The sequence below is a fragment of the Heterodontus francisci genome, chromosome 2 (genome assembly GCF_036365525.1).
Source record: "Heterodontus francisci isolate sHetFra1 chromosome 2, sHetFra1.hap1, whole genome shotgun sequence".
In the NCBI taxonomy this organism is placed as follows: Eukaryota; Metazoa; Chordata; class Chondrichthyes; order Heterodontiformes; family Heterodontidae; genus Heterodontus; species Heterodontus francisci.
Genome location: NC_090372.1, coordinates 220,248,621 through 220,265,923, shown reverse-complemented (window position 1 = coordinate 220,265,923; position 17,303 = coordinate 220,248,621). Strand labels below are relative to the sequence as shown.

At 49.7% G+C, this 17,303-nt stretch overlaps 1 protein-coding gene across 2 annotated transcripts in view; it reads left to right on the top strand.

The window, feature by feature from the left end:
• oplah (5-oxoprolinase, ATP-hydrolysing) overlaps positions 1-17,303 on the top strand; it is a 203,186-nt gene that overhangs the window by 104,128 nt on the left and 81,755 nt on the right. For both annotated transcript variants that reach the window (XM_068016020.1, XM_068016011.1), the window contains exons 5-10: positions 197-311; positions 3,032-3,155; positions 10,974-11,169; positions 14,498-14,663; positions 15,237-15,375; positions 16,860-16,927. In XM_068016020.1, the coding sequence (XP_067872121.1) occupies positions 197-311; positions 3,032-3,155; positions 10,974-11,169; positions 14,498-14,663; positions 15,237-15,375; positions 16,860-16,927 (808 nt within the window). The remainder of the gene's footprint in view (positions 1-196; positions 312-3,031; positions 3,156-10,973; positions 11,170-14,497; positions 14,664-15,236; positions 15,376-16,859; positions 16,928-17,303) is intronic.

The following is a 17,303-nucleotide window of genomic DNA, read 5'->3' as shown; positions in this document are numbered from 1 at the left end:
TCCTCCCCTCTGCACACTCTCTCCCTTTCTCATTCTGCCCCATCTGCACAGTCTCCCTCTCTCACACTCTCCTCCCCTCTGCACACTCTCTCCCTCTCTCTCTCTGCCTCCCTCTGCACAGTCTCTCTCTCTCTCCCTCTTTTCCCCCCTGCCCCCTTCCCTCTGCATGCTCTCTCACATTCTCTCTCTCCTTTAGGAGATTGTGATGCCGGAGGTGTTGTATGAGGAGGTGATTGAAGTTGACGAGCGAGTGGTTATACAGAAGGATGGCTGCCAGCTGCCTAAACAGGCCGGACTGGAATCAGTTACGGGTAGGTTGTGTCCATGCCACAACATGTTAAGCACCTAGAATAGAATCATAGAATTGAACAGCACCTTGGGCTGAATTCTATAAGCCCACGTGGGCCGCACGCCAAAGAGCTGCCACGATTCCAAGCACGGCAGCTCATTTAAATAGCCGGGGCACTCCACCACCCCCACCCCTGATACCGTGGAGGGGTTGGACTGTCCGTCCCCAGCAATGGCGTCGGCTGTCTGTGCGCAGGCAGCTGACACCATTTTTAAAGGGCTGCCAGCCCTACCGGGACATTTAAATATTTAAAGTGTCATGCAAGCCCCCACCTGCCAAGAATGAGACACATGGACATTACATTTCAAATTGTTGCTGGGAAGAAGAGAAGGCCTGTTACAAGAGGTTGCCAGGCTCCTGCTGGAAAGACATTTTTGCATATTAACAGACAATGTTTCGAACAAAAGAGCTATGCCCTGCTCCAATGCAATCCACAAACAGACATGGTCAAACCAGTTAGTCACATGACTAACCTGCTTGGCAGTCTGGCTTTTTTATTTGAATTGTACAGTTTAAACTGAGAGGCTGCTGAAAGCAGAATGCTCCTGGACTGAAGAAGACCTCCTGTCTGCCTGTCTGCTCCCATCTCTTTCTCACGAAACTCCAAAGACCCACTGAAGACACATGAACCCCAAGAGAGAAAAGTCTCCTACAGTGAACAAGGTTTACAAAGAAAAGCAAGATCTAGCTACAATCAAGGACTCTACAGTGAGCTCAAAGAACCATAACAACAACTCTTCAGATATTACCTCAAACTTTTTCACTTTATTTTTTTCTTCTGCTCTTTTCTGTCTCTATCTGCATGTGTGTATCGCGTATGCATGCTAGCGCGGGCGCATCGTGTATCCGTAGGCGTCAACCAAATTCGAGTTTAAGTTTAATAAATTGCAATCTTTTTTCTTTAAACCTAAGAAGACCTGTTTGTGCTGGTTTCTTTGCCTTATAATTGGAAAGCAGTGAACAAGGATTCATCGAGGGGGAGCTAAAAGCACGGTGTGTTTAAAAAATTAACCCTGTTACAGTAAGACCAGGTGATGGCTGAAAGGGAACCCTAGACCTCTTTCTCACCTGGTCGTAACAAAAGTGAAACTGAATTAAAATAAATAAATGCATTTCTTTGGCCCCTGTTCCACCCCCCCCCCCCCCCATATCAATTAAATTAATTATTTGCACTTACCCCCCCAAACACTTATCTTCACAATCTGACCTTTCCCCCACAAACTGAAAAAACTTTATACTATAAACCTTCCCACCATCCCCTATACCCAAGATTGTTAATTTGACCCCGTCTCACATCCCGCCCCCCCCCCCCCCCCACCACCACACTGAGAAATTTACCTCCTCCCCCTGGCCACCAGTGTTGTGCATCGTTTCCCTGGACGGGGATCCGAAGGCGAGGCAGTGCCGGCCGCCGGGGTGAAGATCGCGGTGGGACGTTAGAAGGCGACGGAAGAGTAATTAATGCAGGTATTTCAGTTTATTTAAATATTTAAATTGTGGTCCCGTCGCCGAGCAGCAGGGAGGCTACCACAAGGTCGTCGTCGAGGTCCATGGCGGGCCTCACCTGGGGCCATCTTCAGGCACCCCATTCGCCATGGATCTCGACGTCGAGGGGTCTATAGAATCCAGGCCATTGTGTCAGGATCCACAATGTGAAAGAGCACTCTCCATAGCCCAACCACCGCTCCTTCCTTTACCCAGCATCTCTTTTGAAAGTGGTTATGGATTCATTTGCCTTCACCTGAGAGGACAACTAGGGCCTCAGTTTAGTGGCTCACTGAGACTCCTGATCCCACAGCACTATCTGTAGAAGAGCAGCAAGTTCTCCCAAAGCCCTGGTCTCTTAAGAGCCATGAGCTTCTTGACCTTCAGTGTTTCATAGCTCTGTCTGTCTGACCCTCAGAGTTTCCTACATCAGACTTCTGGTCATATTTTGATCCCGAGTTGAGCTTCCAACTCCACATCCACTTCATCATCAAGACCACCTATTTCCACCTCCGTAACATCACCCATTTCTGTCCCTCCGTCAGCACTTCCACTGCTGAAACCCTCATCCATGCCTTTGTTACCTCTAGACTTATTCCAACGGGTTCCTGCCGGCCTCCCACCTTTCACCCTCCGTAAACTTAAGGTCAAAACTCTATTGCACATGTCCTAACTCGTAACAGGTCCCATTCACCAATCACCCCTGTGCTCACTGGCCTTCATTGGCTCCCGGTTAAGCAACGCCTTGATTTTAAAATTCTCACTCTTGTTTTCAAATGCCTCCATGGCCTCGTCCCTCCCTGTCTCTGTGTAATCTTCTCCAGCCTCACAACCCTCCGCGATCTCTGCACTCCTCTAATTCTGTGCATCCCCGATTTTAATCGCTCCATCATTGGCGGCCGTGCCTTCAGCTGCGTGGGCCCCAAGCTCCGGAATTCCCTCCCCAGTCTCTCCAGCTCTCTACCACTCTCTCCTTTGTGTTACTCGTTAAAATCTACCTTGGTTACACAAGTCCTAATATCTCCATATGTGGCTCTGTGTCAAATTCTGTCTGTTGACGGTCCTGTGAAGTGCCTTGGGACGTTTTACTACGTTAAAGGTGCTATATAAATGCAAGTTGTTGTTATTTTGGGTATGAATCTGTAAACCAAGCATTTATTTTGAAAGATTATTGGCTGCTGCTTCCTATTTTTTCAGGATCCACAGGGGAGCATGTAGAAGTGTGGAGACCAGTGGATATGAGTCAGCTGGAAGGGCAGCTGATGGGTCTCCTGTCGAGGGGCATCCAGACCCTGGCAGTGGTCCTGCTGCATTCTTACACGTAAGTGGACGGACATTTAACTGCCCCCCTCAAAACACTTCAAATACGATTAGGCTTTGCCAACAAACAGCTACTTCCCCCTGGTGCCACTCACGGACACACTTCTTGTTTTGGAATGTTCCCTGTTTGTGTTGAAATCTCCCCTTGTACTACTGGTTTTGAATCATTCCTATGTCCTTATCGTGTAATGTTCCTTTGTCACCCGTGTTGAAAAATGTTCCTTTTTCACCCTGCTATTGCTGGCATGTTCTCTTCTAGTTCTGGAAAAGTATCTCAAGGAGACAGTTTTCGAACATTATGGCCGGAAATTTTCCGTTGGGCCAGAGGCCCAGTCCACTGGCTGAAAAGTCAGGCCGAGCCCACCTCCACCAGGCCTGGGGAGCCAGGCCGGGCTTTTTCACTGCCCTGGCCCTTAATTGATCTTGGGCGCGACTTCCTCCTCCTTGAGGCAGGAAGTCCCGCCTAATGGAGCTGCCGGCCAATTAGCGGGCCAGCAGCTCAATGCATAGAAGGAAAGCATTCAGCCCATCGTATCCATGCCAACTGAAAAAGAGTTATCCAGTCTAATCCCAGGTCTTGGCCTGTAGCCCTGGAGGTTACAGCACCTCAAGTGCATATCTAAGTGTTTTTATATGTGATGAGGGTTTCATAGAATTATACAGCACAGAAACGGACCCTTCGGCCCATCGTGTTGATTTCTACCTCTACCATCCTTTCAGGCAGTGAGTTCCAGATCGCTACTACCCTGAAAAAAATTACTCCTCAAATCTGCTGTAATCCTTCAATTACTTTAAATCTATGCCCCCTGGTTTTGACCTCTCTGCTAAGATAAATAGGGCCTTCCTATCCAATCTATCTAGGCCCCTCATAGTTTTATACACCTCAATTAAATCTCGCCTCAGCCTCCTCTGTTCCAAAGGAAGCAGCCCTAGTCTATCCAATCTTTCCTCATAGATAAAATTCTCCATTCCTGGCAAAGTCCTTGTAAATCTCCTCTGTACCCTCTCTAGTGTGATCACATCCTTCCTGTAATACGGTGACCAGAACTGTGCACACTACACTAGCTGCGGTCAAGCTAGTGTTTTACATTCCAAGGTCCCTCTGTTCCTTTACACTTTTCAGAAACCTATCATTTATTGGCTATGCTGTTGCCCTGTTGGTCCTTCCCAAATGCATCACCACACACTTCTCTGGATTGAATTCCATTTGCCATTTTTTAACACCCTGGGCGTAACTTCTGAACCAAATACCCTAGGCTTATTCACTAACCCTATCCCTAAATCGCATGGTGCATTGCAGGTCGGCTGTGTTGTCAAAAGTCACTCTGAGACGGGAAAGGAGGATCTGGGAGCCCAAGGTGGAGAGCAGTACCTTAGGCCACAAGCACCCGGGATCCAGGTCTGAGGATGTTTGGGAAAGCGGGAAAGGGTTCACCTTTTGCTGCCAGCATTCCTGTACGAGAGAGTAGTGCCCGTGAAATCAACCTTCTCTCTTTTAAAGTTCCCTTGTGGTGCCAGTTTGGGAATGTTCCCTCGGGCTCCTCTTCTGGAACATTCCCTTGGGTTTATTTATTTATTTAGAGATACAGCACTGAAACAGGCCCTTACGGCCCACCGAGTCTGTGCCGACCAACAACTACCCATTTATACTAACTCTACAGTAATCCCATATTCCCTACCACCTACCTACACTAGGTTGCCTGTTATGGAGCGTTCCCTCTGGTTGCCTGTTTTGGATTGTTCCCTCGGGTTGCCTGTTCTGGAACATTCCCTCGGGTTGCCTGTTGTGGAGAGTTCCCTCTGGTTGCCTGTTCTGGAACATCCTCCCAGGGTTGCCTGTTCTGGAGCGTTCCTTCAGGTCGCCTGTTATGGAGTGTTCCCTCGGGTTGCCTGTTCTGGAACATCCTCCCAGGGTTGCCTGTTCTGGAGCATTCCCTCAGGTCGCCTGTTATGGAGTGTTCCCTTGTGTTGACTGTTATGGAGCGTTCCCTCGGGTTGCCTGTTCTGGAGTGTTCCCTCGGGTTGCCTGTTCTGGAACATCCTCCCAGGGTTGCCTGTTCTGGAGCATTCCCTCAGGTCGCCTGTTATGGAGTGTTCCCTTGTGTTGACTGTTCTGGAGCGTTCCCTCGGGTTGCCTGTTCTGGAGTGTTCCCTCGGGTTGCCTGTTCTGGAACATCCTCCCAGGGTTGCCTGTTCTGGAGCATTCCCTCAGGTCGCCTGTTATGGAGTGTTCCCTTGTGTTGACTGTTATGGAGCGTTCCCTCGGGTTGCCTGTTCTGGAGTGTTCCCTCGGGTTGCCTGTTCTGGATTGTTCCCTCGGGTTGCCTGTTCTGGAACATTCCCTCGGGTTGCCTGTTATGGAGAGTTCCCGCTGGTTGCCTGTTTTGGATTGTTCCCTCGGGTTGCCTGTTCTGGAACATCCCCCCAGGGTTGCCTGTTATAGAGCGTTCCCTCGTGTTGCCTGTTATTGAGCATTGCCTCGTGTTAGAGTCATAGACTGATAGAGTTATACAGCACAGAAACAGGCCCTTCGGCCCATCATGTCCGTGCCAGCCATCGAGCACCTATCTATTCTAATCCCAGTTTCCAGCACATGGACCATAGCCCTGAATGCTATGGCATTTCAAGTGCTCATCTAAATGAGGAGAGATTGAGTCAGTTAGGATTATATTCGCTGGAGTTCAGAAGAGTGAGGGGGGATCTCATAGAAACCTATAAAATTCTAACAGGACTTGACAGGATAGATGCAGGAAGGATGTTCCCGAAGGTGGGGGAGTCCAGAACTAAGGGTCATAGTCTAAGGATACGGGATAAACCATTCAGGACTGAGATGAGGAGAAATCTCTTCACCCAGAGAGTGGTGAGCCTGTGGAATTCGCTATCACAGAAAGCAGTTGAGGCCAAAACATTGAATGTTTTCAAGAAGGAGTTAGATATAGCTCTTGGGTCTAAATGGATCAAAGGGTATGGGGCGAAAGCCAGAACAGGCTACTGAGTTGGATGATCAGCCATGATCATAATGAATGGCGGAGCAGGCTCGAAGGGCCAAATGGCCTACTCCTGCTCCTATTTTCTATGTTTCTAAATACCTCTTATATGTTGTGAGGGTTCCTGCCTCTACTACCTCTTCAGGCAGTGTGTTCCAGATTCCAACCACCATCTGAGTGAAAACATTTTTCCTCAAATCCCTTCTAAACCTCCTGCCACTTACCTTAAATCTATGCCCCCTGGTTATTGACCCCTCCGCTAAGGGAAAAAGTTTCTTCCTATCTAACCTATCAATGCCACTCATAATCTTGTATACCTCAATCATGTCCCACCTCAGCCTTCTCTGCCCTAAGGAAAACAACCCTAGCCGATCCAGTCTCTCTTCATAGCTGAAATGTTGCAGTCCAGGCAACATCCTGGTGAATCTCCTCTGCACCTTCTCCAGTGCAGTCACGTCCTTCCTATGTTTTCCACAACTACCTTAAATCTTACAGTTATGGTCACTATCCCCAAAATGCTCCCCTACTGACACATCTACAATTTGTCCGGCTTCATTCCCTAAGATTAGGTCCAGTACCGCCTTTTCTCGTGTAGGACTTTCTACGTACTGGCTCAAATGGCTCTCCTGGGTGCACTTTAAGAATTTCTTTTGCACTAAGACTATCCCAGTTAATATTGGGGAAGTTCAAATCCCCTACTATTATTACCCTATTTGCCTACATATCTGCTCCTCTATCTCTCCCTGACTGATTGGAGGCCTGTAGTACACGCCCAGCAAAGTGATTGCCCCCTTTTTGTTTTTAAGTTCTACCCATATGGCCTAATTTGTGGAACCTTCTAAGATATCATCCCTCCTTACTGTAGTAATTGACTCCTTGATCAATAGTGCAATGTCACCTCCTCTTTTACACCCCCCTCTGTCACACCTGAAGATTCTATACCCTGAGATATTGATCTGCCAGTCCTTCCCCTCCCTCAACCATGTCTCTGTGATAGCAATAATATCATATTCCCATGTGTTAATCAACGTCCTTAATTCATCTGCCTTACTTGTAAGATTCCTTGCATTAAAATAGATACAATCCAGCCTTGTATTATTCACTTGTGCCTTAGCAGGTCTATATTTGCTCTGCCTTTCAGACTGACTTTTTTCTCTTCTATATACAGGGCTGTGCATCACCCTTGACTGTACCTCCACCTTGTAGCCCATCCCACTGCCAAAGTTGTTTAAACCCACCCCCCACCCCCCCAACAGGACTAGCAAACCTCCCAACAAGGATGTTGCTCCTTTTCCGGTTAAGGTGCAACACGTCTGACTTGAACAGGACCCACCTTTGCCAGAAACAGACCCAGTGATCCAGGAAACGAAAGCCCTCCCTCCTGCACCATCTCTTCTGCCACGCATTCATCTGCTCTATCCTCCTTTTCCTATACTCATTAGCATGTGGCACCGGGAGTAATCCAGAGATCGTGTTGCCTGTTATGGAGCGTTCCCTCGTGTTGCCTATTATGGTGTATTCCCTCGTGTTGCCCTTTATAATGCATTCCCTCGTGTTGCCTGTTATGGAGCGTTCCCTCGTGTTGCCTGTTATGGAGCGTTCCCTCGTGTTGCCTGTTATGGAGCGTTCCCTCGTGTTGCCTGTTATGGAGCGTTCCCTCGTGTTGCCTGTTATGGAGCGTTCCCTTGTGATGCCTGTTATGGTGTATTCCCTCGTGTTGCCGTTTATAATGCATTCCCTCGTGTTGCCTGTTATGGAGCGTTCATTCGTGTTGCCTGTTATGGAGCGTTCCCTCGTGTTGCCTGTTATGGAGCGTTCCCTCGTGTTGCCTGTTATGGAGCGTTCCCTCGTGTTGCCTGTTATGGAGCGTTCCCTTGTGATGCCTGTTATGGTGTGTTCCCCCGTGTTGCCCTTTATAGAGCGTTCCCTCAGGTGGCCTGTTATGGAGCGTTCCCTCGTGTTGCCCTTTATAGAGCGTTCCCTCGTGTTGCATGTTATAAAGCGTTCCCTCGTGTTGCCTGTTATGGTGTGTTCCCTTGGGTTGCCTGTTACAGAGCGTTCTCTCGTGTTGCCTGTTATGAAGCGTAACCTCGAGTTGCCTGTTATAGAGCGTTCCCTCGGGTTGCCTGTTATACGGCGTTCCCTCATGCTGCCTGTTATGGAGCATTCCCTCGTGTTGCCTGTTATGGAGCGTTCCCTATTGTTGCCTGTTCTGGAGCGTTCCCTCGTGTTGCCTGTTATGGAGCGTTCCCTTTTGTTGTCTGTTATGGAGCGTTCCCTCGTGTTGCCTGTTATGGAGCGTTCCCTTGTGATGCCTGTTATAGAGCGTTCCCTCGTGTTGCCTGTTATGGAGCATTCCCTTTTGTTGCCTGTTACAGAGCGTTCCCTCGGGTTGCCTGTTATAGAGCGTTCCCTCGTGTTGCCTGTTATGGAGCGTTCCCTCGTGTTGCCTGTTATGGAGCGTTCCCTCGTGTTGCCTGTTATAGAGCGTTCCCTCGTGTTGCCTGTTATGGAGCGTTCCCTCGTGTTGCCTGTTATGGAGCGTTCCCTCGTGATGCCTGTTATGGAGCGTTCCCTTGTGTTGCCTGTTATGGAGCATTCCCTTGTATTGCCTGTTATGGAGCATTCCCTTGTGTTGCCTGTTATGGAGCGTTCCCTCGTGTTGCCTGTTATGGAGTGTCCCTCGTGTTGCCTGTTATAGAGCGTTCCCTATTGTTGCCTGTTATGGAGCGTTCCCTCGTGATGCCTGTTATAGAGCGTTCCCTCGTGTTGCCTGTTATGGAGCATTCTCTCGTCTTGCCTGTTATGGAGCATTCCCTATTGTTGCCTGTTACAGAGCATTCCCTCGGGTTGCCTGTTATAGAGCGTTCCCTCGTGTTGCCTGTTATGGAGTGTCCCTCGTGTTGCCTGTTATAGAGCGTTCCCTATTGTTGCCTGTTATGGAGCGTTCCCTCGTCTTGCCTGTTATGGAGCATTCCCTCGTCTTGCCTGTTATGGAGCATTCCCTATTGTTGCCTGTTACAGAGCATTCCCTCGGGTTGCCTGTTATGGAGCGTTCCCTCGTGTTGCCTGTTATGGAGCGTTCCCTCGTGTTGCCTGTTATGGAGCGTTCCCTCGTGTTGCCTGTTATGGAGCGTTCCCTCGTGTTGCCTGTTATGGAGCGTTCCCTTGTGTTCCCTGTTATGGAGCGTTCTCTCGTGTTGCCTGTTATGGAGCGTTCCCTCGTGTTGCCTGTTATGGAGCGTTCCCTCGTGTTGCCTGTTATGGAGCGTTCCCTCGTGTTGCCTGTTATGGAGCGTTCCCTCGTGTTGCCTGTTATGGAGCGTTCCCTCGTGTTGCCTGTTATGGAGCGTTCCCTCGTGTTGCTTGTTATGGAGCGTTCCCTCGTGTTCCCTGTTATGGAGCGTTCCCTCGTGTTCCCTGTTATGGAGCGTTCCCTCGTGTTCCCTGTTATGGAGCGTTCCCTCGTGTTCCCTGTTATGGAGCGTTCCCTCGTGTTGCCTGTTATGGAGCGTTCTCTCGTGTTGCCTGTTATGGAGCGTTCCCTCGTGTTGCCTGTTATGGAGCGTTCCCTCGTGTTGCCTGTTATGGAGCGTTCCCTCGTGTTGCCTGTTATGGAGCGTTCCCTCGTGTTCCCTGTTATGGAGCGTTCCCTCGTGTTCCCTGTTATGGAGCGTTCTCTCGTGTTGCCTGTTATGGAGCGTTCCCTCGTGTTGCCTGTTATGGAGCGTTCCCTCGTGTTGCCTGTTATGGAGTGTCCCTCGTGTTGCCTGTTATGGAGCGTTCCCTCGTGTTGCCTGTTATGGAGCGTTCCCTCGTGTTCCCTGTTATGGAGCGTTCCCTCGTGTTGCCTGTTATGGAGCGTTCCCTCGTGTTGCCTGTTATGGAGCGTTCCCTCGTGTTGCCTGTTATGGAGCGTTCCCTCGTGTTCCCTGTTATGGAGCGTTCCCTCGTGTTGCCTGTTATGGAGCGTTCCCTCGTGTTGCCTGTTATGGAGCGTTCCCTCGTGTTGCCTGTTATGGAGCGTTCCCTCGTGTTCCCTGTTATGGAGCGTTCCCTCGTGTTCCCTGTTATGGAGCGTTCCCTCGTGTTCCCTGTTATGGAGCGTTCTCTCGTGTTGCCTGTTATGGAGCGTTCCCTCGTGTTGCCTGTTATGGAGCGTTCCCTCGTGTTGCCTGTTATGGAGTGTCCCTCGTGTTGCCTGTTATGGAGTGTCCCTCGTGTTGCCTGTTATGGAGCGTTCCCTCGTGTTGCCTGTTATGGAGCGTTCCCTCGTGTTGCCTGTTATGGAGTGTCCCTTGTGTTGCCTGTTATGGAGCGTTCCCTCGTGTTCCCTGTTATGGAGCGTTCCCTCGTGTTCCCTGTTATGGAGCGTTCCCTCGTGTTGCCTGTTATGGAGTGTCCCTCGTGTTGCCTGTTATGGAGTGTCCCTCGTGTTGCCTGTTATGGAGCGTTCCCTCGTGTTGCCTGTTATGGAGCGTTCCCTCGTGTTGCCTGTTATGGAGTGTCCCTCGTGTTGCCTGTTATGGAGCGTTCCCTCGTGTTGCCTGTTATGGAGCGTTCCCTCGTGTTGCCTGTTATGGAGCGTTCCCTCGTGTTGCCTGTTATGGAGTGTCCCTTGTGTTGCCTGATCTGTAACATCCCTTGTTCTCAAAGCCTCCATTGTGCGATGCCTATTCTTGAAATTTCTGTAAAATTGACTGTTCTGGAACATCTGCATTTGCTGCCAATGCTGGAACATTCCCTTGTTTTGATCCTTTCTCCGAGGTATGATTTGAGTGTTCAGATTTCAACCCTCCCCTCTCACTGACGGGTTTTCTCTCCCTCTCTAGGTGGGCTAATCACGAAAAAGAAATTGGGGAATTGGCGAGGAGGCTTGGGTTCAAGCACATCTCCCTCTCATCGGAAGTGATGCCAATGGTCCGCGCTGTGCCCCGCGGTTACACAGCCTGTGCTGATGCTTACCTGACACCGTGCATTAAGAGATACCTCAGTGGCTTCTGTGCAGGATTCCAGGACAGTCTCAAAGTAACGTGTTAACAATGTGAAAAGATGAGAATTTCTTTTATGGATCTTGGTTTATAGAAAATCAGTTTAAACTTTGAGTCATTTCACTGAGCCCCCAGTTTTTAGCGTTTGTGAGTGCAAGTGGGTTTTGCACAAGTGCATGAGTTGCGTGTTAGTGCATGAGAGTGTGAATGTGTATGAGCACACGTGAGTGTTTGTGTATATATGGGGTATGGGAGCATAGTGGTTATGTTACTGCACTGTAATCCAGAGACCTGGACTACTGAGCTGGAGACATGATTTCAAATCCTACCACAGCAGCTGTGAGAATTTAACTTCAATTAATTATCTCAAAAAATCTGGAAGTTCTCAGTAATGGTGGTCATGAAACTACCAGATTGTCATAAAAACCCATTTTGTTCACGAATAGCATTTAGGGACGGAAATCCGTCCTCCTATACGTGACTCCAGACCTTGTTAAATGCCCTCTGCACTGGCCCAGCAAGCCACTCAGTTCTCTCCAAGAAGGTAGCGCACCAAAACCTTCTTAAGGGTAATTCAGGATGGGCAATAAATGCTGGCCTTGCCAACGACACCCACATCCCATGACTGAATCAAAAAAACATACACACATGTATACGTGTTGTTTACATATGAGAATGTGAGTGCGAGTGTGAGAAAAGGTGTTCTTGAGCTGCCGATTGTGATTCACCACAGGGTGAGTTCCCTTTCCCTGAGGGAGAGTGGAGAACCGGAGCCAGAGTCACTGTCATCACTCTGGGATGCCTTCCAGTGACTGGCAATAGAGGCTGGAGGAGCTGACCAACAGGCAGCACCGTCCAGCTGGATCATGGTGGACGCCGTCACCATCCCCGGGTATGTCCTGTCCCACTGGCAGGATAGACCCATCAGATTTGGTGGCACAGTGGTATACAGTCGGGGGGAGCGGCCCTGGGAGTCCTCAACATTGACTCTGGGACCCATAAGGTCTCATGGCATCATGCCAAAATGGCCAAGGAAACCTCCTGCTGATTACCACCCACCACCCTCCCTCAGCCGATGAATCAGTGCTTCTCCATGTTGAACACCATTTGGAAAAAACACTGAGGGTAGCAAGGGCACAAAATGTACTCTGGGTCAGGGACTTCAATGTCCATCAAGAGTGGCTTGGTAGCACCGAGCTGGCCGAGTCCTAATGGATATAGCTGCTAGACTGGGTCTGCGACAGGTGGTGAGAGAACCAACAAGAGGGAAAGCCTACTTGTCCAGGGCATCAACCTAGTTCAATGAGGAGTGCAGGAGGGCATGCCAGGAGCAGCACCAGGCATATCTAAAAATGAGTTGTTAGTCTGGTGAAGCTACAACACAGGACTATCTGCGTGCTAAACAGCGGAAGCAGCATGTAATACAGAGCTAGTGATCCCACAACCAATGGATCAGATCAAAGCTCTGCAGTCCTGTCACATCCAGTCATGAATGGTGATGGACAATTAAACAACTGACCAGAGGAGGAGGCTCCAAAAATATCCCCATCCTCAATGATGGGGGAGCCCAGCACATCAGTCCAAAAGACAAGGCTGAAGCATTTGCAGCAATCTTCAGCCAGAAGTGCCGAGTTGTTGATCCATCTCTGCCTCCTCCTGAAGTCCCCCAGCATCACAGATACCAGAATTCAGCCAATTCGATTCACTCCACATGATATCAAGAAACGACTGAAGGCACTGGATGCAGCAAAGGCTATGGGTACTGACAACATCCTGGCAGTAGTACTGAAGACCTGTGCTCCAGAACTGACTGCACCCCTAGCCAAGCTGTTTCAATACAGCTACAACACTGGCATCTACCCGACAATGTGGAAATCTGCCCAGGTATGCCCTGTCCACAAAATGCAGGACAAATCCAACCCTGCCACTTACTGCTCCATCAGCCTACTCTCAATCATTAATGTGACGGAAGTCATTGACAGTGCTATCAAGCAGCACTTACTCAGCAAAAACCTGCTCATCCATGCTCAGTTTGGGTGCTGTCAAGGTCTCTCAGCTCCAGACCTCGTTGCAGCCTGGGTCCACACATGGACAAAAGAGCTGAACTCCAGAGGTGAGGTGAGGGTGACTGTCCTAGATATCAAGGTAAATGTGACATCAAGGAGCCTAGAAAAATTGTAATCAATGGGAATTGGGGTGAAAATTCTCTACTGACCGGAGTCATACCTAGCAGAAAGGAAGATGTTTGTGGTTGTTGGAGGCCAATCATCCCAGCCCCAGGACATCACAGCAGGAGTTCCTCAGGGTAGTGTCCTAGGCCCAACCATCTTCAGCTGCTTCATCAATGACATTCCTTTCAACATAAGGTCAGAACTGGGGTGTTCACTAATGATTGCACAATGTTCAGCACCATTCGCGACTCCTCAGATACTGAAGACCTGAACAACATTCAGGCTTGCACTAATAAGTGCAAGTAACATTTGCATCCCACAAGTGCCAGGCAATGACCATCTCCAATAAGAGAGAATCCCCTTGACATTCAACCATTGCTGAATCCCCAACTATCAACATCCTGGGGGTTACCATTGATCAGAAACTGAACTGGAGTAGTCATATAAATACCGTGGCTACAGGTCAGAGGCTAGGAATTCTGTGGCAAGTAACTCACTTCCTGACTCCCCAAAGCCTGTCCATCATCTACAAGGCACAAGTCAGGAGTGTGATGGAATACTCTCCACTTGCCTGGATGGGTGCAGCTCCAACAACACTCAAGAAGCTCGACACCATCCAGGACAAAGCAGCCACTTGATTGGCACACCATCCACAAACATTCACTCCCTCCACCAGCGACGCACAGTGGCAGCAGTGTGCACCATCTACAAGATGCACGGCAGCAATGTACCAAGGCTCCTCAGACAGCACCTTCCAAACCCGCGACCTCTACCAACTAGAAGGACAAGGGCAGCTTGGAGGGCCGAAGGGCCTGTTCCTGTGCTGTAATTTTCTTTGTTCTTTAAATACATGGGAACATCACCACCTGCAAGTTCCCCTCCAAGTCACACACCATCCTGACTTGGAATTATATCGCCGTTCCTTCACTGTTGCTGGATCACAATCCTGGAACTCCCTTCCTAACAGCACTGTGGATGTACCTACCCCACATGGACTGTAACGGTTCAAGAAAGCAGCTCACCACCACCTTCTCAAGTTGGGGATGGGCAACAAATGCTGGCCTGGCCAGCGATGCCCACATCCTGTGAATGAATAAAACAAAAATAAATGTTGGAAGGAGCCAAGATTTAAGGACAGAACGTATTCTCCTTCAGCCCTAGGGCTTTCTCAATCTGAATACTCTTCCACTCTAGGATGTGCAGGTGCTGTTCATGCAGTCTGATGGCGGGCTGACTCCGATGGAGAGTTTTAATGGGTCTCGGGCCATCCTGTCAGGGCCAGCGGGTGGTGTTGTGGGCTACGCACTCACCACACACGGAGAAGGTTGTGCAGAGCCGGTCATTGGCTTCGACATGGGCGGTGAGTGACTTCCCTTTCTTCCCATCTCCTCCTAGAGGAGCGCAGCCTTCTCCCTGTGGGGCAGGAATTACCGCCCCCCCCCCCCAATGGACATTGTCCTTCCCCATGGGATCCTCCGGGACATTCTCTAGGATATTTGGTCTCCTCCCCAAGATCCTCCAGGAGATTATCCTTCCCTCCGGGACCCCCGCCCCTCCAAACTGGCATCTTCTGATTAATCTTCTGATGTATACTCCTCCTCCTGGGATTATCCAGTTTACCCTCCCCTCCCTCTCTGGGCTTATCCCGTGTACCTCCCCTCCCCCTGGGATTATCCAGTTTACCCTCCCTTCCTCCCCCGCCACGGGATTATCCAGTGTATGCTCCCACCCCCGCCCGGCATTTACCCATGTACCCTCCCCTCAGACTATGCTGAGGGTCCCTGTCTGAGTATCACGTACCCCCCTGTACCAGGGAGGTTTCCTCAGGAAAGCGGGTGGGTCCCTCCATCGCTGAGCCATCCCCATCGAGTCAGTGGGAAGTGTTTCTGTGGGACCCTGATCGGCCTTTACCACCCACCCCCCCCAATTCCAGGCACATCGACGGACGTGAGCCGCTACGCCGGGGAGTTTGAGCACGTGTTCGAGGCCACGACCGCAGGAATCACCCTTCAGGCACCTCAGCTCGACGTCAACACTGTGGCAGCAGGCGGGGGCTCTATCCTCACATTCAGGTGAGCATGGTGAACGGAGCGGGCTCTGTCTGTTACTGCCGGCTGTGGCTCATTGTTAACGCTCTCTGCTTTGGGTCAGGAGGTTGTGGGTTTGGGTCCTGGTCTAGTTGGAGTTTTACCTTTTTTTAGGTGTTTGATAAAAGGTTCCAAGCAAAGATTGCTTGGCTGTGAAGTGCTTTGGGGTGTCCTGAGTTCGTAAAGGGCAATTATATCAGCCATTATTGACAAACAATAACACATGGTGATAATTGGTTGGGAGGTAGGGGGAGAGAGAGTGGGGATCGAGGGAGTCGAGTCACAATGCCTCTGATTGGCAAGTAATGTTCCCCCAAGATCTGTTTTGGGGCCTCAACCTTTCACTACCTGTGCCAATGAGTTAGGTGAAGGATGTAGAGCTCTGTATTGAAGTTTGGAGATGATGCTAAGTTAGGAGGCACAGTAAATTGTGAAGATGGGAGCAGGAAGTTGCAAAGGGACAGAGACAGAGTGGGCAACAGTGGCACATGGAGTTCAATGTGGGGAACTGGGAGGCCATCCACTTTGGACCTGATACACCATACAACACAGAATATTTCCTGTGGGACTACGAGCTGCGGAGGAGCAGAGAGATTAGGGTTTTGATGTACCCATAGCATTGACAGCTCCTGTGCCGACCATGGCTTAGTGCTTTGGACACCATTAACACCAGAGCCAGATTGCTGAAAATTTAGCCCCTCTTTTCTATCTGTGCTGCCAGTTGGGGTCCTTACATCATCGGAGGCTCTTCCCACCTCTTCCCTTGGGATGTCTGGTCGCTTGGAGTGCAGGTAGGATTGTGGACCCAGCCTTACACCCCACCACAGGAAGGCTCCGCGCACCGGTGCATCAGAGTACAACATAGATTCCTGCATGGCCTGTGCACAAAGCATTCTTTAACAACAACTTGCATTTATATAGCGACTTTAACATTGTAAAAGATCCCAAGGTGCTTCACGGGGGCAATAATCAAACAATATTTGACACTGAGCCACAAAAGGAGACATTAGGACATACAACCAAAAGCGTGGTCAAGGAGGAGCAGCTGAAAAGAGAAAGGCAGAGGTAAAGAGGCGGAGAGGTTGAGGGAGGCGGAGAGGTTGAGGGAGGCGGAGAGGTTGAGGGAGGCGGAGAGGTTGAGGGAGGGGGCCGAAAGCACAGCATCCAATAGCGAAGCAAAAAAAATCAGAGATTCGCAAGAGGCCAGAATTGGAGGAGTACAGATATCTCAGAGGGTTTTGAGGCTGGAGGAGGTTACAGAGATAGGGAGGGGCGAAGCCATGGAGGAACTTGACAACAAGGTTGAGGGTTTATAAATTGAGTCATTTCCGGACCAGAAGCCTATATTGGTCAGTGAGCACAGGGAATATTGTAAAACTGTGTGCTGGGTCATTGACTTGTAACCCCAAGAATGACTGTCTCTCTCTGTCTTTACCTTGCTGCTTCTAAGACAGACTTTCCTCTTCCAGGTCCGGGCTGTTTCTTGTTGGTCCAGAATCGGCTGGAGCTCATCCAGGTCCTGCCTGCTATCGGAAAGGTCAGTGACTGGGGCTGTGAGAAAACACCCTCTGTATATATCATCAGAGAGTTCATCATTCACACACTTGATTCAAATGCTGCATTCTACTTGTCACTTGGTCATGCTAAACCTTTGTACAACACTGGTTAGGCCCCAGCTGGAGTATAGTGTCCAGTTCTGTGCACCACACTGTAAGAAGGATGTCAAGGCCTTGGGGAGGGTGCAGGGGAGATTTATTAGAATGGTTCCAGGGATGAGGGACTTCAGTTACATGAGGAGACCGGAGTAGCTGGGATTAGAGCAGAGAAGGTAAAGAGAAGATTTAATAGAGGTGTTCAAAATCATGAGTTTTGATAAATAAAAAGTAAATAAGGAGAAACTGTTTACTCTGATA